General features: G+C 46.1%; 1 protein-coding gene across 1 annotated transcript in view; it reads right to left on the bottom strand.

The window, feature by feature from the left end:
• The window catches only part of PRKDC (protein kinase, DNA-activated, catalytic subunit), an 85,494-nt gene that overhangs the window by 43,444 nt on the left and 23,885 nt on the right, over positions 1-18,165 (bottom strand). Inside the window, exons 28-42 of the mRNA XM_081116280.1 lie at positions 17,658-17,752; positions 16,057-16,156; positions 14,805-14,938; positions 13,318-13,569; positions 12,615-12,838; positions 11,256-11,464; positions 10,705-10,837; positions 10,105-10,263; positions 9,129-9,332; positions 7,396-7,581; positions 6,977-7,081; positions 5,798-5,965; positions 3,989-4,116; positions 2,278-2,485; positions 423-601 (exon numbers count right to left, since the gene is read on the bottom strand). Coding sequence (XP_080972406.1) covers positions 423-601; positions 2,278-2,485; positions 3,989-4,116; positions 5,798-5,965; positions 6,977-7,081; positions 7,396-7,581; positions 9,129-9,332; positions 10,105-10,263; positions 10,705-10,837; positions 11,256-11,464; positions 12,615-12,838; positions 13,318-13,569; positions 14,805-14,938; positions 16,057-16,156; positions 17,658-17,752 — 2,484 coding nt within the window. The remainder of the gene's footprint in view (positions 1-422; positions 602-2,277; positions 2,486-3,988; positions 4,117-5,797; positions 5,966-6,976; positions 7,082-7,395; positions 7,582-9,128; positions 9,333-10,104; positions 10,264-10,704; positions 10,838-11,255; positions 11,465-12,614; positions 12,839-13,317; positions 13,570-14,804; positions 14,939-16,056; positions 16,157-17,657; positions 17,753-18,165) is intronic.

Raw genomic sequence — 18,165 nt, forward strand, 5'->3', positions numbered from 1 at the left:
GAGGCTGGTTCTAAAGAAAATGAATTTGATTACCTTGTGTTTTATAGAATGCCTGCGGAAAAATATTTTAACGCTCCTTTAATTTCAAGTGCTGGGGAAAAAATATACCAAATTCCTTCTTACTGTACACGACATCACTAAAAAAATATAAAGCTACTGAGGGGGAACTGGCAGGGGCAGGAAAAAAAAGAGTTCAAAAAAAGAAAATTTTCATTCTTTATAAGAGATAAGTACAGGATAAAATATGTTACTCAATAACTAACTGAAGTCCGTTTAAGTAGTTTGTATATAAGAAAGGTAAGGAGAGTATAAAATCCAGTATTTAAACTTAAAACATTCAACCACATTACGTACATACATAAAAATACACTGTATATAGCAAAAATATATCAAGTACAACATAAAATTAACCAAAACCTTACTTAATAAGTGTCTTTGTAAGTTCATTTCCTTCTGTGACACAGGAGCCGTGAAACACTTGATTAATTTTGGATTCCTTCGAGTGGACGTCGTCTTTGGGAAGACGGGAGTACATCACCTCCAGCATTTTATAATAGCCTATCTTCTTGGTGATTTGAGTATCAAAGGTAGATTCGTTTAGCTAAGAAAAGGTAACAAATGATTATCTTTGATCTTACCAAAGATGAAAAATACTTTATAGGCTATCAAATTTAATACTTAATGCCCTTAATGTAGAAAGTAGTTTTAGCAAAGATGTTAAATCACTTCAATAAGAGGCAGCCCAGGGTCTAAACGTGGATGTAGGTATTGATGTTACATTCAGGGCAGCGTGAAATAACGCACCGCGTCCAAACAGCGAGCTCAGGGTGCGGGTGTACGGCGTCTGCATAAAATCTACCGAAGGTGTAATTATAGCAGCTGGAAATTCAATTATTAAAAAAATAAAACTTTCAGCTATGTATACTGAAGTCCACATTAACCATTTGCCATTTGGGCATTTCCAGCATCCCCAACAGTATACTGCAGATGCTAAATGATGTCCCCAACCCCCCAAAGTTATCCACGCTCCCATCCCTGGAACCTGTGAACATAACGTCATAAAGCAAAAACAGGAGTCCGCAGGTGTGGTCGAGTTAAGGATCTTAAGATGGGGAGGTCATTCTGGATTCTTCCTGTGGCACCGAAATAAAACCACATGTAGTAAGAGGGAATACAGAGGGAGTCAGACAGGCAGGAACAGGCAAAGTGACAACAGAGTCGCAAGTGAAGAAATGCCATCAGCCACCGGAAGCTGGGAGACCAGGAATGAACCCTCAGAGCAGCTGGGGCAAACGTGGCCCTTGCAACACCTGGATTTTGGGTCCGTGAAACTGAGTGTGGACGTCTGGCCTCCAAAACTATGAGGGAATAAATTTCTGCTGTTCTAAGCTTCCAAGTTCATGGTAACTTGTTACAGCAGATTCACGAAACTAACACACATTTTGATACCAAGAGCTGGGGGCTGCCGTAAAAAATGCCCAAAATACGAATGGGCCTTTGGGGTTGGGCGGTGGGTACAGGATGGAAGAATTTTGCCGTATGTGAGAGAAAAAGCCGACAGTGCCTTGTAGAGGTTGTTGGTAGAAATATCGACATTAAAGGCAGTGGGGTCAGGGCTCAAAGGACGTGAAGGGCGTGGGAGAGAAGGCCCGTATTGCCTTATAGGATATCTCCATCACGATAAATGTATTTTGGTAGAAATACGGACATTAAGTAGCAGCTGGTGAGGTCTCAAAAGGAAATAAGAAATGTATTTTGCAAACTGAAGGAAAAGAGATCCTTCTTATCTAGTGGCAGAGCACTTAGCTGAGTACTAGTCTCACTCAGCCACAATCCCTGCTGGCTTTCCCAGCGAGACGTCATGGGGCGTCTCTTCCTGGCACTGGGACCCTGAGCTGGGGAGCCTGGCTGGGGCTGGGACCCACAGTTCCTCAGGGGGGACCTCCACAGCCGAGATACCCCTGCTGATGTTTAACCAGCGTGTGTAGACGTGGGACCTGCCGGTTCTGCGTCTCTACTCCTCCCACGAGCCTTGAGGAGGCTTACTCTGCATATCCCGTTACAGGTCCTGTTCAGCGGGATTTCAGGCGGTTCTCAATGTGGCTGTTCTGAAGTTCAGATTAATTCTGATGTGGTTGTGGGAGGACCTGAGGTCAGTCCGCATTTACCTGCTCCACCATCCTGACCCGAAGCCCCCGGGGGGCAGTTTCTACAGGCACTGACCAAGGAGATCCGTCAATTCCTACTAACATTCAATTAATAGTAGATGTATGATACCTTTATAAATCTGGACTTCAACACATCAATAGCATCCACCACAATTTTGCTAAAAAATTCTCTCAGAGCCTCCTGGCCGCAGTGCCCCAGCAGCGTGAGGAGGGAGCGGTCTACGAAGGCCTGGCGGGTGGCGCTGGACAGCAGGTCATCCCTCCTGAACATTCTGTAGACACTTTCCAGAAGGCTGAGCTGTGTGGCGCATGGACTCCTAAGAAAAACAGAAAGTTATACAGACATTTATGCTTCGAACAAATACTTTGAGTGCCTAATACACGATACGCTAAGTAAATGCCAGTGATTACGAATTAGAAAAAAAATTTAAAGATGATATATGTTAAACAAGCATGAAACGCCTATTCAGGTCCTCTGCCCACTTTTAAATTAGATTGCCTTTTTTCTGGTGTTGAGTTGTGTAAGTTCTTCATAAATTTTGGATGTTAACCTCTTACGGGACGTACCACTGGCGAATATCTTCTGCCATTTAGTAGGTTGTCTCTTCATTTTGCTGACGGTTTCCATTACTGTGCAAAACCTTTCTAGTTTGACGTAGTCCCATCTGTTTATTTTTCCCCTTGCCCAAAGAGATATATCGGGGAAAACATTGCTAAGAGAAAGGTCAGTGACTTTCCTGCCTGTTTTCTTCTAGGAACTTCATGGCTTCGAGTCTTACACTTACGACTTTCACCCATTTTGCGTTTATCCTTGCGTGTGGTGTGAGAATGTGGTCCGGTTCCATTTCTGCACGTATTACCCAGGCTGTCTTTAGCTCACTGTAAGTTCTTGCCTCCTCTGTCATATTTTAATTGACCACATAGGCGTGGGCTTATTTCTGGGCTTTCTACTCTGTTCCACTGATCCGCGCCCGTTCTTAGGCCAGTACCGTGCTGTTTCGACTACTACGGCCTCGGAGCGCAGTTTACCACCAGGCAGCGTGACATCGCTAACTTTGTTCTCTCTCAAGGCTGCTTTGGCTGTTTATTCGGGGTTTTTTGTGATTCCACACAAATTTTTGGATTATTTGTTCTACATCTCTGAAAAAAGCCATAGGTAGCTGACAGTAACTGAACTGAATCTACGGACTGGGTTGGGTAGCATGGGGATTTTCACGTTAGATTTTCCTGCCCGCGAGCACGGCGTATGCTCCCATCTACTTGTATCTTCTTCAACTTCTGCCTTCAGTTGCTCGTTTCTGATTTAGCTTTCTTGTGGGTGAGGGAACATACTCTGTAAGATTTTAATATTTTAAACTTAAGACTTGTTTAATGGCCTACCATATGACGTGTCCTGAAGAATGTTCCCTAGGTGCTCAAAAAGAATGCTCCTGCGTTTGTGTGGAATGCTCTATAGTGGGTTAATTATGGCATTTAAAAAAAAAGGCAACAGAAAGGAACAAATTACTAATTCATGCTATATCGTGGGTGAATCTCAAAAACATGCTGATTAAAGAAGCCACGTGTAAAGGGGGTGATGGACTGGGAAATGCTGCTGCTTGTTTAATTTGGAGATTCAGTCATAGTTTTACCTTCAACTTTGAGTATGTTTGAAATTTTCAAGACAAAAATTTTTTCTTACAAAAAACAAAATAAAATTTAGTTATAAGAGTTGAGTGCAACTGTCACTCAACTCCTTTTTTGAAACGGAGACGATAAATTTCCCGAGGAAACACAATGTATGCAGTGCCTGGCCTCCCAGCTAGAACAGAATGACTTACTTTCTTGCAATCTTTTTGAAAGTGGATTGAAACACATCTTCCATGATGTGGCGCTGTTCTCGACAAAGAATTTCTGTCATCAACTGCAACAACATGGGGCTCTGAGATAATTCCAATGCGTCTAGAAACTGAAAAAACACACAAAAGCAAATGTAAGAATAATAACGGTAATATTAATTTTGTTGGAGTTTCATTTTTGTTTTGTATTTAACGGTTCTAATAAAAATAGAGACGTTATAACAGAATTTCACAGAGAATTAAGAAATGCAAACATTATAATCATTTTTTACAGATATAATAAATGCCCGGCCCGGCGTAAGTAATTTTGTTAAATATTTAAGTTTTGATTTTTAGGTTTTGCAGACAGTTTTCTCTCTAACAGCTTTTAGGATTTTCTCTTTATTCTCAGGTTCTAAAATCCCATAATTACGGGCCTTCACCGAGGTGGTTTTCCTTCACACTCCAGGTACTCTGTGCCTGGACTCTGCGGAGTCCTATTCTGGAGATGTGTCTTTTCAACAGCATCTTACGTGTGCCGATGTCTAGGCTGCTCATGTAACATTCTCATCTTGACTCTCCCGATTTCCATCTCGATGTCTGTTCTACTTCCTAAGCAATATACTCAATTTTATCTTCTGCTCAACAGAGAAATGAGGCGTCACCACCTTAACCAGGACACAAGACGCGAGGTCGCTAACAGTGGGACAGGGACCCTTCTGGCCCCCTGATGCGCCACTGCTGCCGAAACGATTAGCCTGAATCTCAGGACCAGGCTTGAAGCCTCGCTCCAGCTTAGAGGAAATACAGGGGATTAGGGACCAGCTGAAGAGCACCCCAAGGAAGCAGTGAGACAAATACGGGACAACATCCAAGAGCAGTACTCTGGTTTCTTCCAAAAATTCAGTGTCATGAAAAATAAAAGGAGCAGGGTGAAGTGGTTCTAGGTGAAATGACGTGAGAGACATGACAATTCAGTGCGACCGTGAACTGGGTCCTGGTCTGAAAGAACACAGCTAAGCGTGGGGGCCTCTGACGGAACGTGAACATGGACCACACGACAGATACTGGGGAGCGTTAATCTGCGTGGGTATAACAACAGCATCGTGGCTCACCCACAGGACGTGCACGCTGACGCCTTTAGGAAGGAAGCGGCGTGAGGTCTGAAACTAACGTGCAAATGTTTCAGCAAAAACACACTCACAATGAAACGGGCAAATATGCCAAGATGTTAGCTGCTCAATAGAGGAGGTGGTAATACGGATGCTTGTTACGCTGTTCTCTCAATTTTTCTGTATGTTTGGGGAAAAAGTTTCATAAAGAGAATGGGGAAGAGAGAATCTGTGTGGATGGGTGGTTTGCACACTGGTCTTCCCATGAGGCTACGTGGCTTCCTCACGCAGTGGTGCCTGGGTCCCGCAAAGAGGGGTCCCCAGAAATGAGAGAGAGGGGGAGCTGTAAGCCTCTTCTCACTAGTGTTGGACGTCACGCAGGGCTGCCTCCCCTGCATTCTTCTGCTGAGTCCTCAAGGCCACCAACCCATCCCCAATGGGGGGAATCAGACTTTGTCTTTCAATGGAAAAGCCACATGAAATATTTCACAATTTAAAATTAGGGGGAAAAAGCGAATTCCAAAGGATTTAGATATGCATCTGCCTCCACAGTTACCCAGCTTTCAAAACGAATTAAACTGAATTCTTAAAGTTAGAACATTTATCTAATTCTGAATATTTCACTTCATCACAAAATGTAATAGAAAAAAACAAACAAAAATCAATGTTTTAATTTTACTTGGTACTACTAAAAACTAACCTTTTTCATGAAGTCCACATAATTATTGTACCGCAGAGTTCCCGGGGGGAATTCTTCAGACTTCATAGGGAAGTTAGAAACGATGATCTTCTCGAGAACACGCTTAAGGTCCTCGAGGTTGTCCCCAGTGAGGCCGGTGAGGAACGGAAGGATGATTATAGCTTGGCCCTGGGGAGCAACGTGGACATGTGAGACTGCGCTAGTCGTGGCTACAGAGCCTACAGGATAAATAAAATGCTTCTGAAGAGTTTGCAAATAAATCTTTATGCAGATTCCAAAAAAGACTTCAGATACCTTCTAGATGACATAAAACACCAATCGAATGCAAAGCTGTGTCACAACTTCTACCCTAGAGGGAAGTGAGCCAACTCGGGGCTAATACATGTAAATAAAAGGACCCTGTATGATGATTTTGTGCGTCATTTCTCCTAAAAATATAGACTCTGCTAGAAATATACCAGATAAGCTCTGATTGGAAAGAACATCTTGAATAACCTATGGGGTAATTTACAACTATTCCTTGCAGAACTAACTCCGAACCTCACACCAAGCTTCAAAGAAACTAGGTGTTCCCTACATCCCCCATGTGGCAGGGAAGTTCCCAGACTCCCTCCTACTGAGAAAATAGAAACTTGATTAATCCCGTAGACCGAACCTTCCAAAGAAACCTTCACGGTCCAGTAAAAAGATGGTTTTCATTAGGGCCACATTTTATTAGAGTGTAAAATCTAACTATTAAAGATCTTTAAAATTAAAGTATGTTCTTGACACTAAGAATTACCAAGGTATTTTATATTACTCAGTAGAAAAATGATTAATATTTAAATTCTGTTGTTCACTAATAAAGCAATTCTCAGAAAAGCCAATTTAAATCATTTCCACCCAAAGACAAGTGTTAATTCTCCTAAGTATGGTAATCTCTTCATGGTTACACTTATCTTTTTTTTTAATCCTTGCCTGAGTATATTTTTTCTATTGCTTTTCAGAGAGAGTGGAAGGGGAGAGAGAGAAACATCGATGTGAGAGACGCGTCAGTTGGTTGCCTCCCACCCCGACTAGGGTCAGGGTTGAACCTGCAACCAAGGTCGTGCCCTTGGCCAGAATCAAACCCGAGGCTCTTCAGTCCTTGGGCTGACGCTCCAACCACTGAGCCAAACCGGCCAGGGCTTTACCACTTACCTTTAAATGTAGACCCAACTCGGAATCCGCAAGGATGCTAGTGTATGTCGTAAAGACTTCAGGGAATGCACTGTGGCTCGTATTAAAAAATACAGACGAATCAATCTAAAGGAGGGGAAATGAAAGCATGATACGTTACTATGCCATGTCTCTAATTTCCTTTAACACAGCTTTCGAATTTTTAAATTTCAGAAATGGCCTGTAAATTTGTTCCTCGGCTTCAACAACATTTCAGCAACTTTGTTCTAAAATATTTAAGCTGTCTGACACGACAGTGCACGTAAAGGCAGGCTGAAAAGATAAAGCGTGAGACATGGTGGTGAGTGTAAAAGGTGATGCAGTAAAAGAACAGAAGTACAGAGTGTGAGGTGATCGCCAACTTCAGTCCCACGACTGTATTTCTAGGCCTCTCAAAGTACCTGCAGAATCTTTGCCAGCAGGGTCAGCATGGCCACTTTACTATCGGGAGTGGCGTCTCTGGCCCACCACGAGCTGCACTTGCTCCAGTTCTGCAGAATCGCAGTCGCGAGCTTCAGGCCCTGCTGTTTCTGACGCGCCCGATCCCTGAAGCTCTGATCTAACAGGCCGTTCAAGACCGTGCTCACCTGGAACAGTTGGGTGGTGACGGAGAAAAACTCTTAACATCAAGACCAACATCTATAGCAAAACGCACCTTCACTTCAAAGATGCTCTTGGAAAACAAGGGTGCTAACTTTATAACAGCCGATCGCGTCGCAACTCCTCAAACTGGGGAAGAGCAGCGAAGCAGGTAACCTTCCCGTGAAGCGTGAGGGTCTCCTCTAGGGAACCAAGCTCACGCTGCCATTTCTCCGTTTCCTAGTTGGGGGCACTCTCGACGGGAGGACTCGCTCTCCTTTCACCGTGCCCGCTACGTGGGCGCGTGCACCTGTGCTCGCACATCCACCCCGCCCGTGAGCAGAGCCCGCAAGCTGGGCACGTGCCCTGACCGGGAATCGAACCTCGACCTCCTGCTTCACAGGTCGATGCTCAACCGCTGAGCCACGCCAGCCGGGCACTAAAGCTCTTTCTTAAAAAAAAAAAGAAGTATCCTCCACTTAAACCACGCCCAGGGTTCTCCCAGTCCCTCTGTCCAGAGATACTTATTCTGTCCGGAGACTCCCCAGGCTCCTCAGTGGGGAAGGGTGGTCCCCTGACCACGGGGACGGCTGATCTTCGGGCAGGTCCCCTCAGTTTCTCCCTCTGTCCTGCTTTCTCCGGAAGCCCGGGGCCGCCACCGCCTGACCCGAGTTCGGTAGCACAGTGGGCTGCCCACCCCGGCACGGCTGTGGTCGGTCACACTGCCGCTTTCCCGGACCCTGAAGTCCGAACGGCAGTCTGTGCTCTTGCCCTCCAGCTTCTAAAGTGCTGTCACTCCTGTCCTTCCCTCTCCTCTGTGCCCTTTAGCACTGTCCTTTTCTTAAAATCCCTGTTCCTGTCACTTCAGAGGCATTTGAGGCGGAGGCACATGCATATGGTTTCTATCCATCATCAGCGTAAGTCTTAGTAGTTTAAAAAGCTCAAATTGTTGTATTTTCTGAGTGCTGTGAGTCTACTATAATTTTATTTCTAACTTTAAAAAATACAAATTCTTAGTGTAGGAAATTCCACATACTTCCCTTAAAATGGTTGTCCTAACAGTTAACAGTTTCTGCTTCTCTACAGACCAGGTTAAATCGCAAAGTTTTGTAAGTTAAGCAAACCAGAGTCCACTGTATATTCAATACTGATCTCCAATGTGAGGAGACCAGGGGGGTACAGCAGGAACCTGCAGGAAATGACACCTGAGTGCTCAGGACCAGCTGGGGCGGGAGGAGAAGCGAAGGCAGGCTTGGCCTGGGGACAGGTTCATGAGCTCCACTGCCAAACCCTGACAACGGTCACTATCCTTCATAGCTGGGCCTTATAAAATGAGGTCCAGAGATGCTGGGGAGTGAGAAATTAGAAAAAATAACCAATGTTCCAGCATCCATGATTATTCATAAAGGTTCTGTTTCCTTTGGTTTTGGCTTTAAGCATTGGCAAGAGCTCGACACCTTCCAGGAAGAGACCTGGGTTTGTTTTCGATTGTATATTTCAGGAGGACAAGTGTTATATAAGGAGACATATTTTACTTAAGGCAAAACTTCGTTACCATTTTGGGGTTGTCCATAGACGACTTCATAAGCTCCAAGACAGCGAGATCTGGATTCTTCAACAATTCTGCGTTGACTGTTTCTGGGAACAGGCTATAAAAGTACTCTCCATGGTAGAAGCTGACAATGCTCCTCTGGGAGCCTCCTGAGGACGGCACTGAGAGCACCGCCGTGTCCAGGAGAAGCCGGACGAGGCACTCACACTGCGGGGAAAGAGAAGGGCAGGACAGGAACACACACCTCAGGTGTCAGACACACTGCCTGTGTGTCATTCAAGCAGAAAGTGGGAAGTCACAGGAGAGCCTGGTATTTACTCTGAATTGTATACATTTCAATGAGTCTCCATTTCTAAGTTTCAGTCTGGAAAAGAGCTCTTCCCTGGCTCCTGTTTCCCCCAAGTTTCTAGACATCTTACTGCTGCACAGAGGTGCGTATTTTTTAGACGATGTAAGCATGTGACTCATTTACGTCAAGTTCGAATGAACCAGCGAAGGGGTTTCTACAGAAGAGAAGCGGGCACAGAGGGGGCATCCGCAGGGCTGGCTGGCAGGGCTCAACTGCAGCAGACTGCTGGAGGCCAGCCCTGCACAGGTCAAACAGCATGAAGACATTTCTGCGGGGTACCCTGGAATTATCCATCAGGGGCCCCCCTAAATCAGCCACCTTAAGAATTACCAAGGACGGGGGAAGAAGAGGTCACTGTGACAGCATAGTTCAGCTTTATAGTCACAAAATGTTCTCTGCCTCAAGTCCTCTTGGAAACAGAGAGGGACAGACAAAAGCTGAGATTTAAAAGAATGTTGTTCTATTTCTTTCATTAAAAAAAAGAAAAAAAACCTTCCGGAAAGTCACCTCATGTAAATTAAAGTACTTGTGTAGCCAAAAACTTATGGAACTACATTCCCGTTTTTAAAGACACAGTGCACGTGGCGAGTTACGCTGTTAGGACAGTGTGCCACGTAGCTGTTTTCCTACCAGTCCTCCAAAGGTGAAGGCCAACTCCAGAAGCCCGCTGGCCAGTCGCTTGCAGCTGGGGTCGAGCGCAGGGAGGCACTGTTGCTCATGTCCGGGCGCGATGCTTTTATAAACCAGGGAAAGGAGTTTCGTGCCAATATAGTGATGCTGATCTACGGACTAAAATAAAAACCAACAGTAAACTATCCAGCAATGAAATATTAAAAGAACAAACACAAAAAATACAATTTCACACCTTTTAATAATTAAAAGTTCCGCGTTAGCTAACACTGACGACTGCCTTCCAATCGTAAGGAAGTTCACGCAACGCTGCACCAGAATTCTCATCCAAGTCACCTGGCCTCCGAAGCTCGGCAGCAGTCAGTCCCTAATGTCTTTCAGAAGGCTGCTGGAAATACTCAAATACCCTTTGTCCTGTTTTCATTTTGTACTTACAAATTTTTCTATTTACTTTCACATTTATATTCCTGGTGACACCTACATGCCTAGAGCAAGTATGTCTATAATTCCCATTGCAGCACGCATAAAGGATGCTTAAAAAACGAATATAAATAAACAGACTAGTTAGCTTAATGAAGCTAAGGAAAAACATGTGGTTACCTGGGATGGTAAGACAACCTGCAGAAACCCGGCTCTGTGGAGCTGTTTACACGCTGACACGACAGAAGACAACTGGGCCCGATCCGCATACGCCTCGGGGCCGTATAGGTCGATGGCACAGAGCTCCTCGATGCTGCCAAGTGAGAAAAGTAAGAGGAAGACCAGATGAGTGCTGAGCTCGTTAAATAACCAGGATGTATGGAAGAATGAGTGTGTTCTGTTATAAATGCGTTTACTAACTCCTGGCACGCAGATTCATGACACAGCCCTGGGCAACGACACAGGCCAGCAAGAAACAAGAGGCCCGAGCACCGATCCAGCCGCGGAAACCAACTCAGGGCTAAGCCCCGTGCAAGGCCTGCATACCAGGGGCAGGGAAGGCATTTGCTAAGCAGATGGTTTTCAGACAACTCATGAGACCTCCGCACCACACACCCCACTGATGAGGTTTTCACTTGAGGAGAGGGAGCCGGAGCAGCACGCACGCAGCTCAGGGCACACTGCAGCCTTATATTCCTCCACACGCTGGCGAGCGTGACCCGAGTGCCCACCTCTGCGCTGTGATTCTTTCCCTGAGGTGCGTCTCCAGGATGTCCCTGTACGAGGACCTCTTCAGTGCCTTCATCAGGTTCACACAGACATCGGGAAGGTGGTCCATAATGTAGACGTCGCCGACGTTGAAACCAACGCTCGAGGGCTCACAGACGGTCTTCACCAAGAGTTTCATGAGGTTGGAGTTACATAGATTGTCTTCAAGAAGCTGTAAAAGACAGATTTAAATAAAACACATCTATCAGTCAGGACTTAGATTTTCACTGCAGTGTGAGGTCCGTGACGTTGGGAATTTTTGCCTGGGGAGGGCGAGGGTTGGCAAACTTTCCCTGTAAAGGGTTGGACAATGAATTTATTTGGCTCTATGGGTCACATGGTCTCTGCTGCAACTTCTTAACTCACTCCCTTGATAGTGTGAGAGCCGCCGTGAACAAATGTGAGGAAATGAACCTGGATGTGTCCCAATAAAACCTTCTTTTAAAAAAATCTTTATTTATTGGCTTCAGAGAGAGAGGGGATAGGAGAGAGAGAGACATCGGTTTGTTGTTCCACTGATTCCTGCATCATTGGTTGCTTCCTGTATGTGCCCTGACCGGGGATGGAACCCACAACCTTGGTGCACTGGGACGACTCTTTAATCAACCGAGCTACCCAGTGAGGGCTGAAGCCTTCTTTAGAAGCACAAGCAGCAGGTGGGAAGTGCCAAAGGGACCACAGCTTCCCAGCCCCTGGGTTAGGTCAACGCTGTGTCCCCAGGACGGAACCCGGCACACAGCAGGCGCTAGTGCATGTTAACTAGATGGACTGACTGGAGTTTGTTTATATAATGAGCCTGACAGGTATATTTATAAATATTTGCTAACTCATGTTTCCTAAGGTAGATGTTTGATTATAGTATAAAACGCAGTATCTAATAAAAATTTAGAAAAACTGCCCACTGGCATGGCTCAGAGGTTGAGCATCGACCTACACAATCCAGGAGATGGCAGTTCAATTCCTGGTCAGGGCACATGCCCAGGTTTCTGGCTTGATCCTCAGCAAGGGGCATGCAGAAGGCAGCCAATCAATGACTCTCTCTCATCACTGATGTTTCCATCTCTCTCCCCCTCTCCCTTCCTCTCTCTAAAATCAATATATTTTTAAAAAATCAGAACTATTCTGTATTTTATTCACACAATAAGCAGCTGAAGTCTCTGCAAAGTTTTATTATTTTCAAGAACAGGTAATGCCTACAGCAGTGACCAGGTAATTTCTTACAGCAGTAAGAAAGCCAGAATCACTTCGAATAGGTCCTTTACATGTGGTTTCCCAGGGCCGAGTTCTGTCGTCAAATCACCAGGGCAGCGGGTGACCCCTACCTTCCAGCCCCCCGGGTGGATGTTCAGCAGCGTCGTGGTGAACTCCATAACCCGAACGACAATGGTGCACTTGCTATAATTGTACATCTCCTCCTCCTGTGGGCTGGGTCTGTTATCTGCTGCCCCACCGCCAAAGCCCTTTTCAGCTGCCGTAACATCATGCGGAGCAATGTTTTCTAAAAAGAAAGCCACCGCTTTCCAAAGTGAAGACTGCGTTTCAGTGCCTAGAAAAAAATTGCATCAAAATATCAACACTTGCTTTCCTCTAACTCAAGTGAGGTTAATGTAAAAATTCTTCTTTAAATATAGGCATGACGTAGTCAAAATTAAAAGATGTTCAATAAAAGCTGAATAAACTGGCACTCATTTCTTCTCGTTTCAGAATTTCAGAATGAAGACCGCCCAAGAGCCTAGCCGATGTGGCTCAGTGGCTGAGCCTCCAGCCATGAACCAAGAGGTTCCGGTTCGAGTCCCGGTCGGGGCACAGGCCCGGATTTCTGGCTCGGTCCCCGGCAGGGGGCGAGCAGGAGGCAGCCGATGGATGACTCTTACCATTGATGTTTCTCTCTCTCTCTCACGCTCCCTTCCTCTCTTTGAAATCAATTAAAAAAAACAAACCAAAAAAACCCAACCCACCGATCTTTTCCCCAGAGAGATCCGGGCAGAACTGCACAACGCCGGCTTAGGGCTAAGTCTCACCCACCCAGCACCTCGGACGCGTCAACGGTGCCCTCCCCGAGGAACGTGTTGTAGCACTCCAGCGCGGCCAGCAGCATGTCCATCCACTGCAGGGCGGCGCGCAGGCGGAAGGGCCCCTGCACGTGGGCGAGGGTTGGCTGCGCAAGGATGCCCGACTGCTGGCCACAGCCGCCGCCCCCCTCGAAGGTGTTTATGAGGAAGGAAGCGTCTTGTTTCTTGATAGTATCTTTCATCCACAAAGAAGGGGATTTGTTGCCTTAAAAAAGAAACATGATTAAACACACATCTAAACAACTGTCACGTAATTAACATTTCATGTAATCACTGTTCCTAATTAGGAATAGCATCCCTCAATAATAAACCATGAAAGCAAGTCTTTCAAGTTAAAAAATGTAATCAGAGCACAATATGAAATAGTAACAAACAATTCTCTAAATTAAAAACATAAGCATACATTTCTACTACACAAACACAATTATAGGATACTAGGTGAAGACGTATTTTGTACATCAGCTATGATACAGAGAACGAATACGACCATATATAGTATATAAAGTACAGGACGTAACATTACAACACATTCCATACTACAAAAGACACAGGATCCTTCTAAGCTTTAGAGCTACAAGAAGCAATTTTCGTCTCCTCATCCATGAAGAACAGCCCCAGTGCAGTGAGTCCTCCCCTCTTTCCTAAAGATCCCCGGCTCCTGCAACCCGCAGGGCACTGCCCTTCTCTCCCAGAGGCACACGCCGGAGGCTGTGCTCACCCTAGGCCAGTACCCAGGGCGCCAAGTGGGTAATCGAGGGCCTGGGTCCGTCCTGAGGCACAGCTTTCCATGCCAAAGCTACCAGGCCTGGGGTGGAATCACTGGAGGAACGAGAGCAGTAGGTTTATTCGTGAGAAGCTGAGTGATTATTTTAAGTCTGTAAGTACAGTTTAGTGGTTTAGTGCAATAATTACTGAGAAGCAGAGGTTCCCTTCCTCGCTTTAAGATCACAACGACCTGAGATTATTCAGACTTAGGGGTCTAGCAGTTTCTTATTAATTACACATTGAAATAAAGCAACTGTATTATTTCATTAGCTATTAATAAGATTTTAAAATCTTAATCGAATATCATGTTAACAACTACGATGGGAATCCAGCTTTTCTCTTTTTTTAAATGGGGTAGAAAAGCAAAAATGTAGGGGAATATAAAGTGATGCTAGGGATTCTAAATTTACTTCCTCGGTACCACCTGACTAACATCAAAATAGCATTTTTTCTTCCCTTCTCTAAATCTTTAAGAAATGTACAGCCATAACTTATCACTTGTCATACAACTGACCTGTAATGATTACTAAACATACCTAATTTTATATTTATTAGAAACATACGGTTTGTGACGTTCACCTAAAGAACGGAAAGAACACATTTTTAATAAGGACACATCTCCAAGCTACTGGGAAAGCGAAACCCATCACCTGCAGGGCGCCACGCTCACCGTACCTGGCAGTAACGGAACAAACTTATAAAACAGCTCCATGGATTTGTGTCGGAATTCCGTCTGGGGCCGCCCGCAGTTGGCCAACAGCCACAGGACCACATCCGACAAGCACAGCGAGGCCGCGAGGGGGAACCCGCTGTGGAGAGAACGCAGGGCCCGCACCATGCAGCCTGACAGCTGGCGTTTAACCCACCCCGCAGTCCAGAGGCAAAAACGCCAGTCCGCCACACGGATGCCACAGAAACCTCATTAAAAGGCACTCAGTTATTTTTAATGTATTATTACCCGAATACAATAAAAAGTCCCAGGTTAAACAGGCCCTAAAGGCTGCTTACCTTCATTTGTTTTTTCAGGGAAAAATTAAAAAATGTTTTTTTAAAAAAACAGCACCATGTCTGTTCATGTATCCTTTACACTGTACTTGAAAACAAAACAGTGTTTAATATCTAAAGCAGCGCTCCTCTAATGGGGTCCCTGGCCCAGCTGCCTCAGAAATGTGGCAGAAACGCAAATTCTCGGCCCGGCCCCGCCTCAGACCTGCGGAAACAGATTCTGCAGGCAGGGTCCAGCTACCCATGTTTTAATAAACCTCCAGATAATTCCGATGCACACTCGAGTCTGCGAGCCCGTGATTTAAAGAGATATAAGCTAAGGGTAGAACCTGGAAGAATAAATTTTAAAATAGAGGACATCTTACTATCCCGTCTACAGGGGCCGATGGTTTCACAGAGGAGCTGCCGTCAGCAGACACTGAGTCCCCTGCACAGGCGCAGAGGGGCTGATGCAGGGCCCCCTCCTGCCTGAGAATGAGACTCGCGGGGATGGAAACGAGAGGAGAGGCTGGAAACCACCCAACCACCCAGCCTTGGCTGTGAGCAGTTTCATCCCATAATTCTATCACCCCACGTCTGTCAAAATCCTACTGTTCCAGTATTTCAGTTCTTCTATCTCAAATTTACTCCCAAGTAGTTCAAAATTATCGTAGTCTTATAATTCCACATCAAAGTGGTATTCAAATTAGCGCAGGTAAAATAAATTCTGTTGCAAAACTAACTTTCAAATTGTACCCACCCACCCAAGCGAGATCAAACGTACACCGGCAGCCAAGCAATTCCAAACACGAAGCTCTTCAGTGTCCTCGGAAAACTGACTCTTCACACTCCCACACATCTTCGTTTAGAAACCAGTTCTTCCCATTTCCACACATCCCTCCCAGTCTCCTTCATTAACCGAGGGTTAGGCAACGTCCCCTACCGTGGCCAACGTCGTTTCTTTGCCTCGTTTAGAGAAACGTGCTTCTTTTCAACGATGCGCCGCAGGTGGTCGAGGGCATCGTGACACTGTTGAATTGTACCTATTCAAGCACAGAAAGCAGAGACACGTTTCCAAGAAGGCACGTGCTGGCTGGTCGTAAGTAAATGGGCATTATACATTTATCGGTGTAGTTTTTAATTAGAGGTAATTTTACAATAAAGTATCCTTTCATCCCTCAGAATATAGACTTTAAGTAAAAGACTTACTTTGCACGTCCAAAACCAAAGCCAAAACCCACGTTTAAGAACGCGAGCCAGCAGGGCGCCCTCACACACAGCAACTCCGCAGCGCCGTAGAAACCCGCCCCCGCCCCAGCGCCGAGGGCGGCCGCCCGTGGTGGATCTGAGACGCAAGAGGCTTTGGACGGCCTACGAAACCCACACACCACGCAAGGGCCTGTGCATCTGTCTCAAGGCTTCACGGGAGAGGTAAAACTTGACTCCCCTCCTTGTTATGTCGGTTGAACTATAGGACAGCGTCATAGCACGGCCACCGCAGAGCAGAGATGAAACAGCAGAACCATCCCCAGGTGTCCCGAGTCATTCAGGAGAAGAGCCTTACAGGCCTTATTCTACCCTTTACCAAGAAGACGTTTCCTTTCTATGCTTTTTAAATTCAGCGGAGATTTTTAAAAGAGCAAAGTTTCACTTGTTGAAAAATATATATATATAAGATATAAAGATAAACAAAGCAATAGTGAATTATATTATGGCAAGGACTGAATTTTAAGCATTTCTGCCCACAGCAGGCTGTCAATACAAAGGGCAATAGAACTCAACCTGCCTTTAAAAAAAATAAACAGAAACCAAAATCTGGAAAAATGAGAGAGAGGTTCTGCCCCCGTGCAGCTATGTGACCGAGATCAGGGCTTCCCTCCGGACCCCAGCCCTGGCTGGAGCGGAGACTGAAGGGGGACGTCTCCAAGAAGTCTTCCAGCTCGAAAATTCCACGAAGCTCCTAACAGCTTCTGTACAAGACTGAACTGCAAATACTATCATTTGTTACTCTCTTAGCTACGTTAGCCGATTCCAGACCTAATTTCTTTATTTCTTAATTGTGGTCAGAAAAGCCTGATCGCAATGTTGTAATGAGACCTGTTCTACCTCCTAAATCGCCATCACTGAGTCAGAGGCACCGGCCGCACCTCCGCGGTCATTACGTCCGGTTTCCTCCACGTTGCACAATCCGCACACTTTCACATTCTGTGTCACCACAGCAACTGGTTGGCTTCATCGAACTCACGATGAAATCGTCCCACCTGCCCTGTGCGGGATCCCTGCGCAATCAGGGGTCAACCTCGCAGCCACAGGGGGTGCGGGGTGAGTCTGGGGAGGAGGGAGGGCGCGGCAGACTCTTTTACAAACTGGAATGGAGGCCCCCGAGGCTGTATGTCCCCTTCACACGTATCACCCCAAATGGGAGACGAGAGGAAAGCACACCACTGTGTGACAGAAGGAGCTGAGGCTTAACCGGAGAGGAAAAGCTCTTACGACGCGTAAGGCAAACAGGACGGGTGCGCCGAGGGGCTCGGGGAGACCCACCTAGGGACCTGTCGTCCGTATGCGCTAAGGCCAGGCTCTCCATGTACGTAACCAAGGACTCGAACACGAACTGCTCCACCAGGAGCTCTTCCTCCCTGCAACACAAAGAACCGACCCTCACGCGAGGAAGCAGGAGCAGCGACGGGGACAGGATGGGACGCTACTGGACAGTGCAGATGCGCTTCTGTTTAACTTCTGGGGAACCGCCGCACCGTTTCCCACAGCGGACGCACCGGTTCGCATTCCCAAGAACAGTGCGCAGGCCCTTTCCTCAGGGCCCTTCTCTCTGGTGACGGCCACGCTCACAGGCGTGCAGTGATGGTCAGTGTGGTGTCCATCCGCACGGCCAGTGACGCCGACCACCTTGCACGTACCTGCCGGCCTTCATCTAGTGTGTCTTCTCTGGAAATACGTCCATGCAAACATTTTAATTAGGTTGCTTGTTTTATCGCTCTTGAGCTGTATAAGTTCACTACATATTTTGGGTATTAGCCCCCTTGCTGAATAT

Source organism: Miniopterus schreibersii (assembly GCF_964146895.1).
Source record: "Miniopterus schreibersii genome assembly, chromosome: 17".
Taxonomy (NCBI): domain Eukaryota; kingdom Metazoa; phylum Chordata; class Mammalia; order Chiroptera; family Miniopteridae; genus Miniopterus; species Miniopterus schreibersii.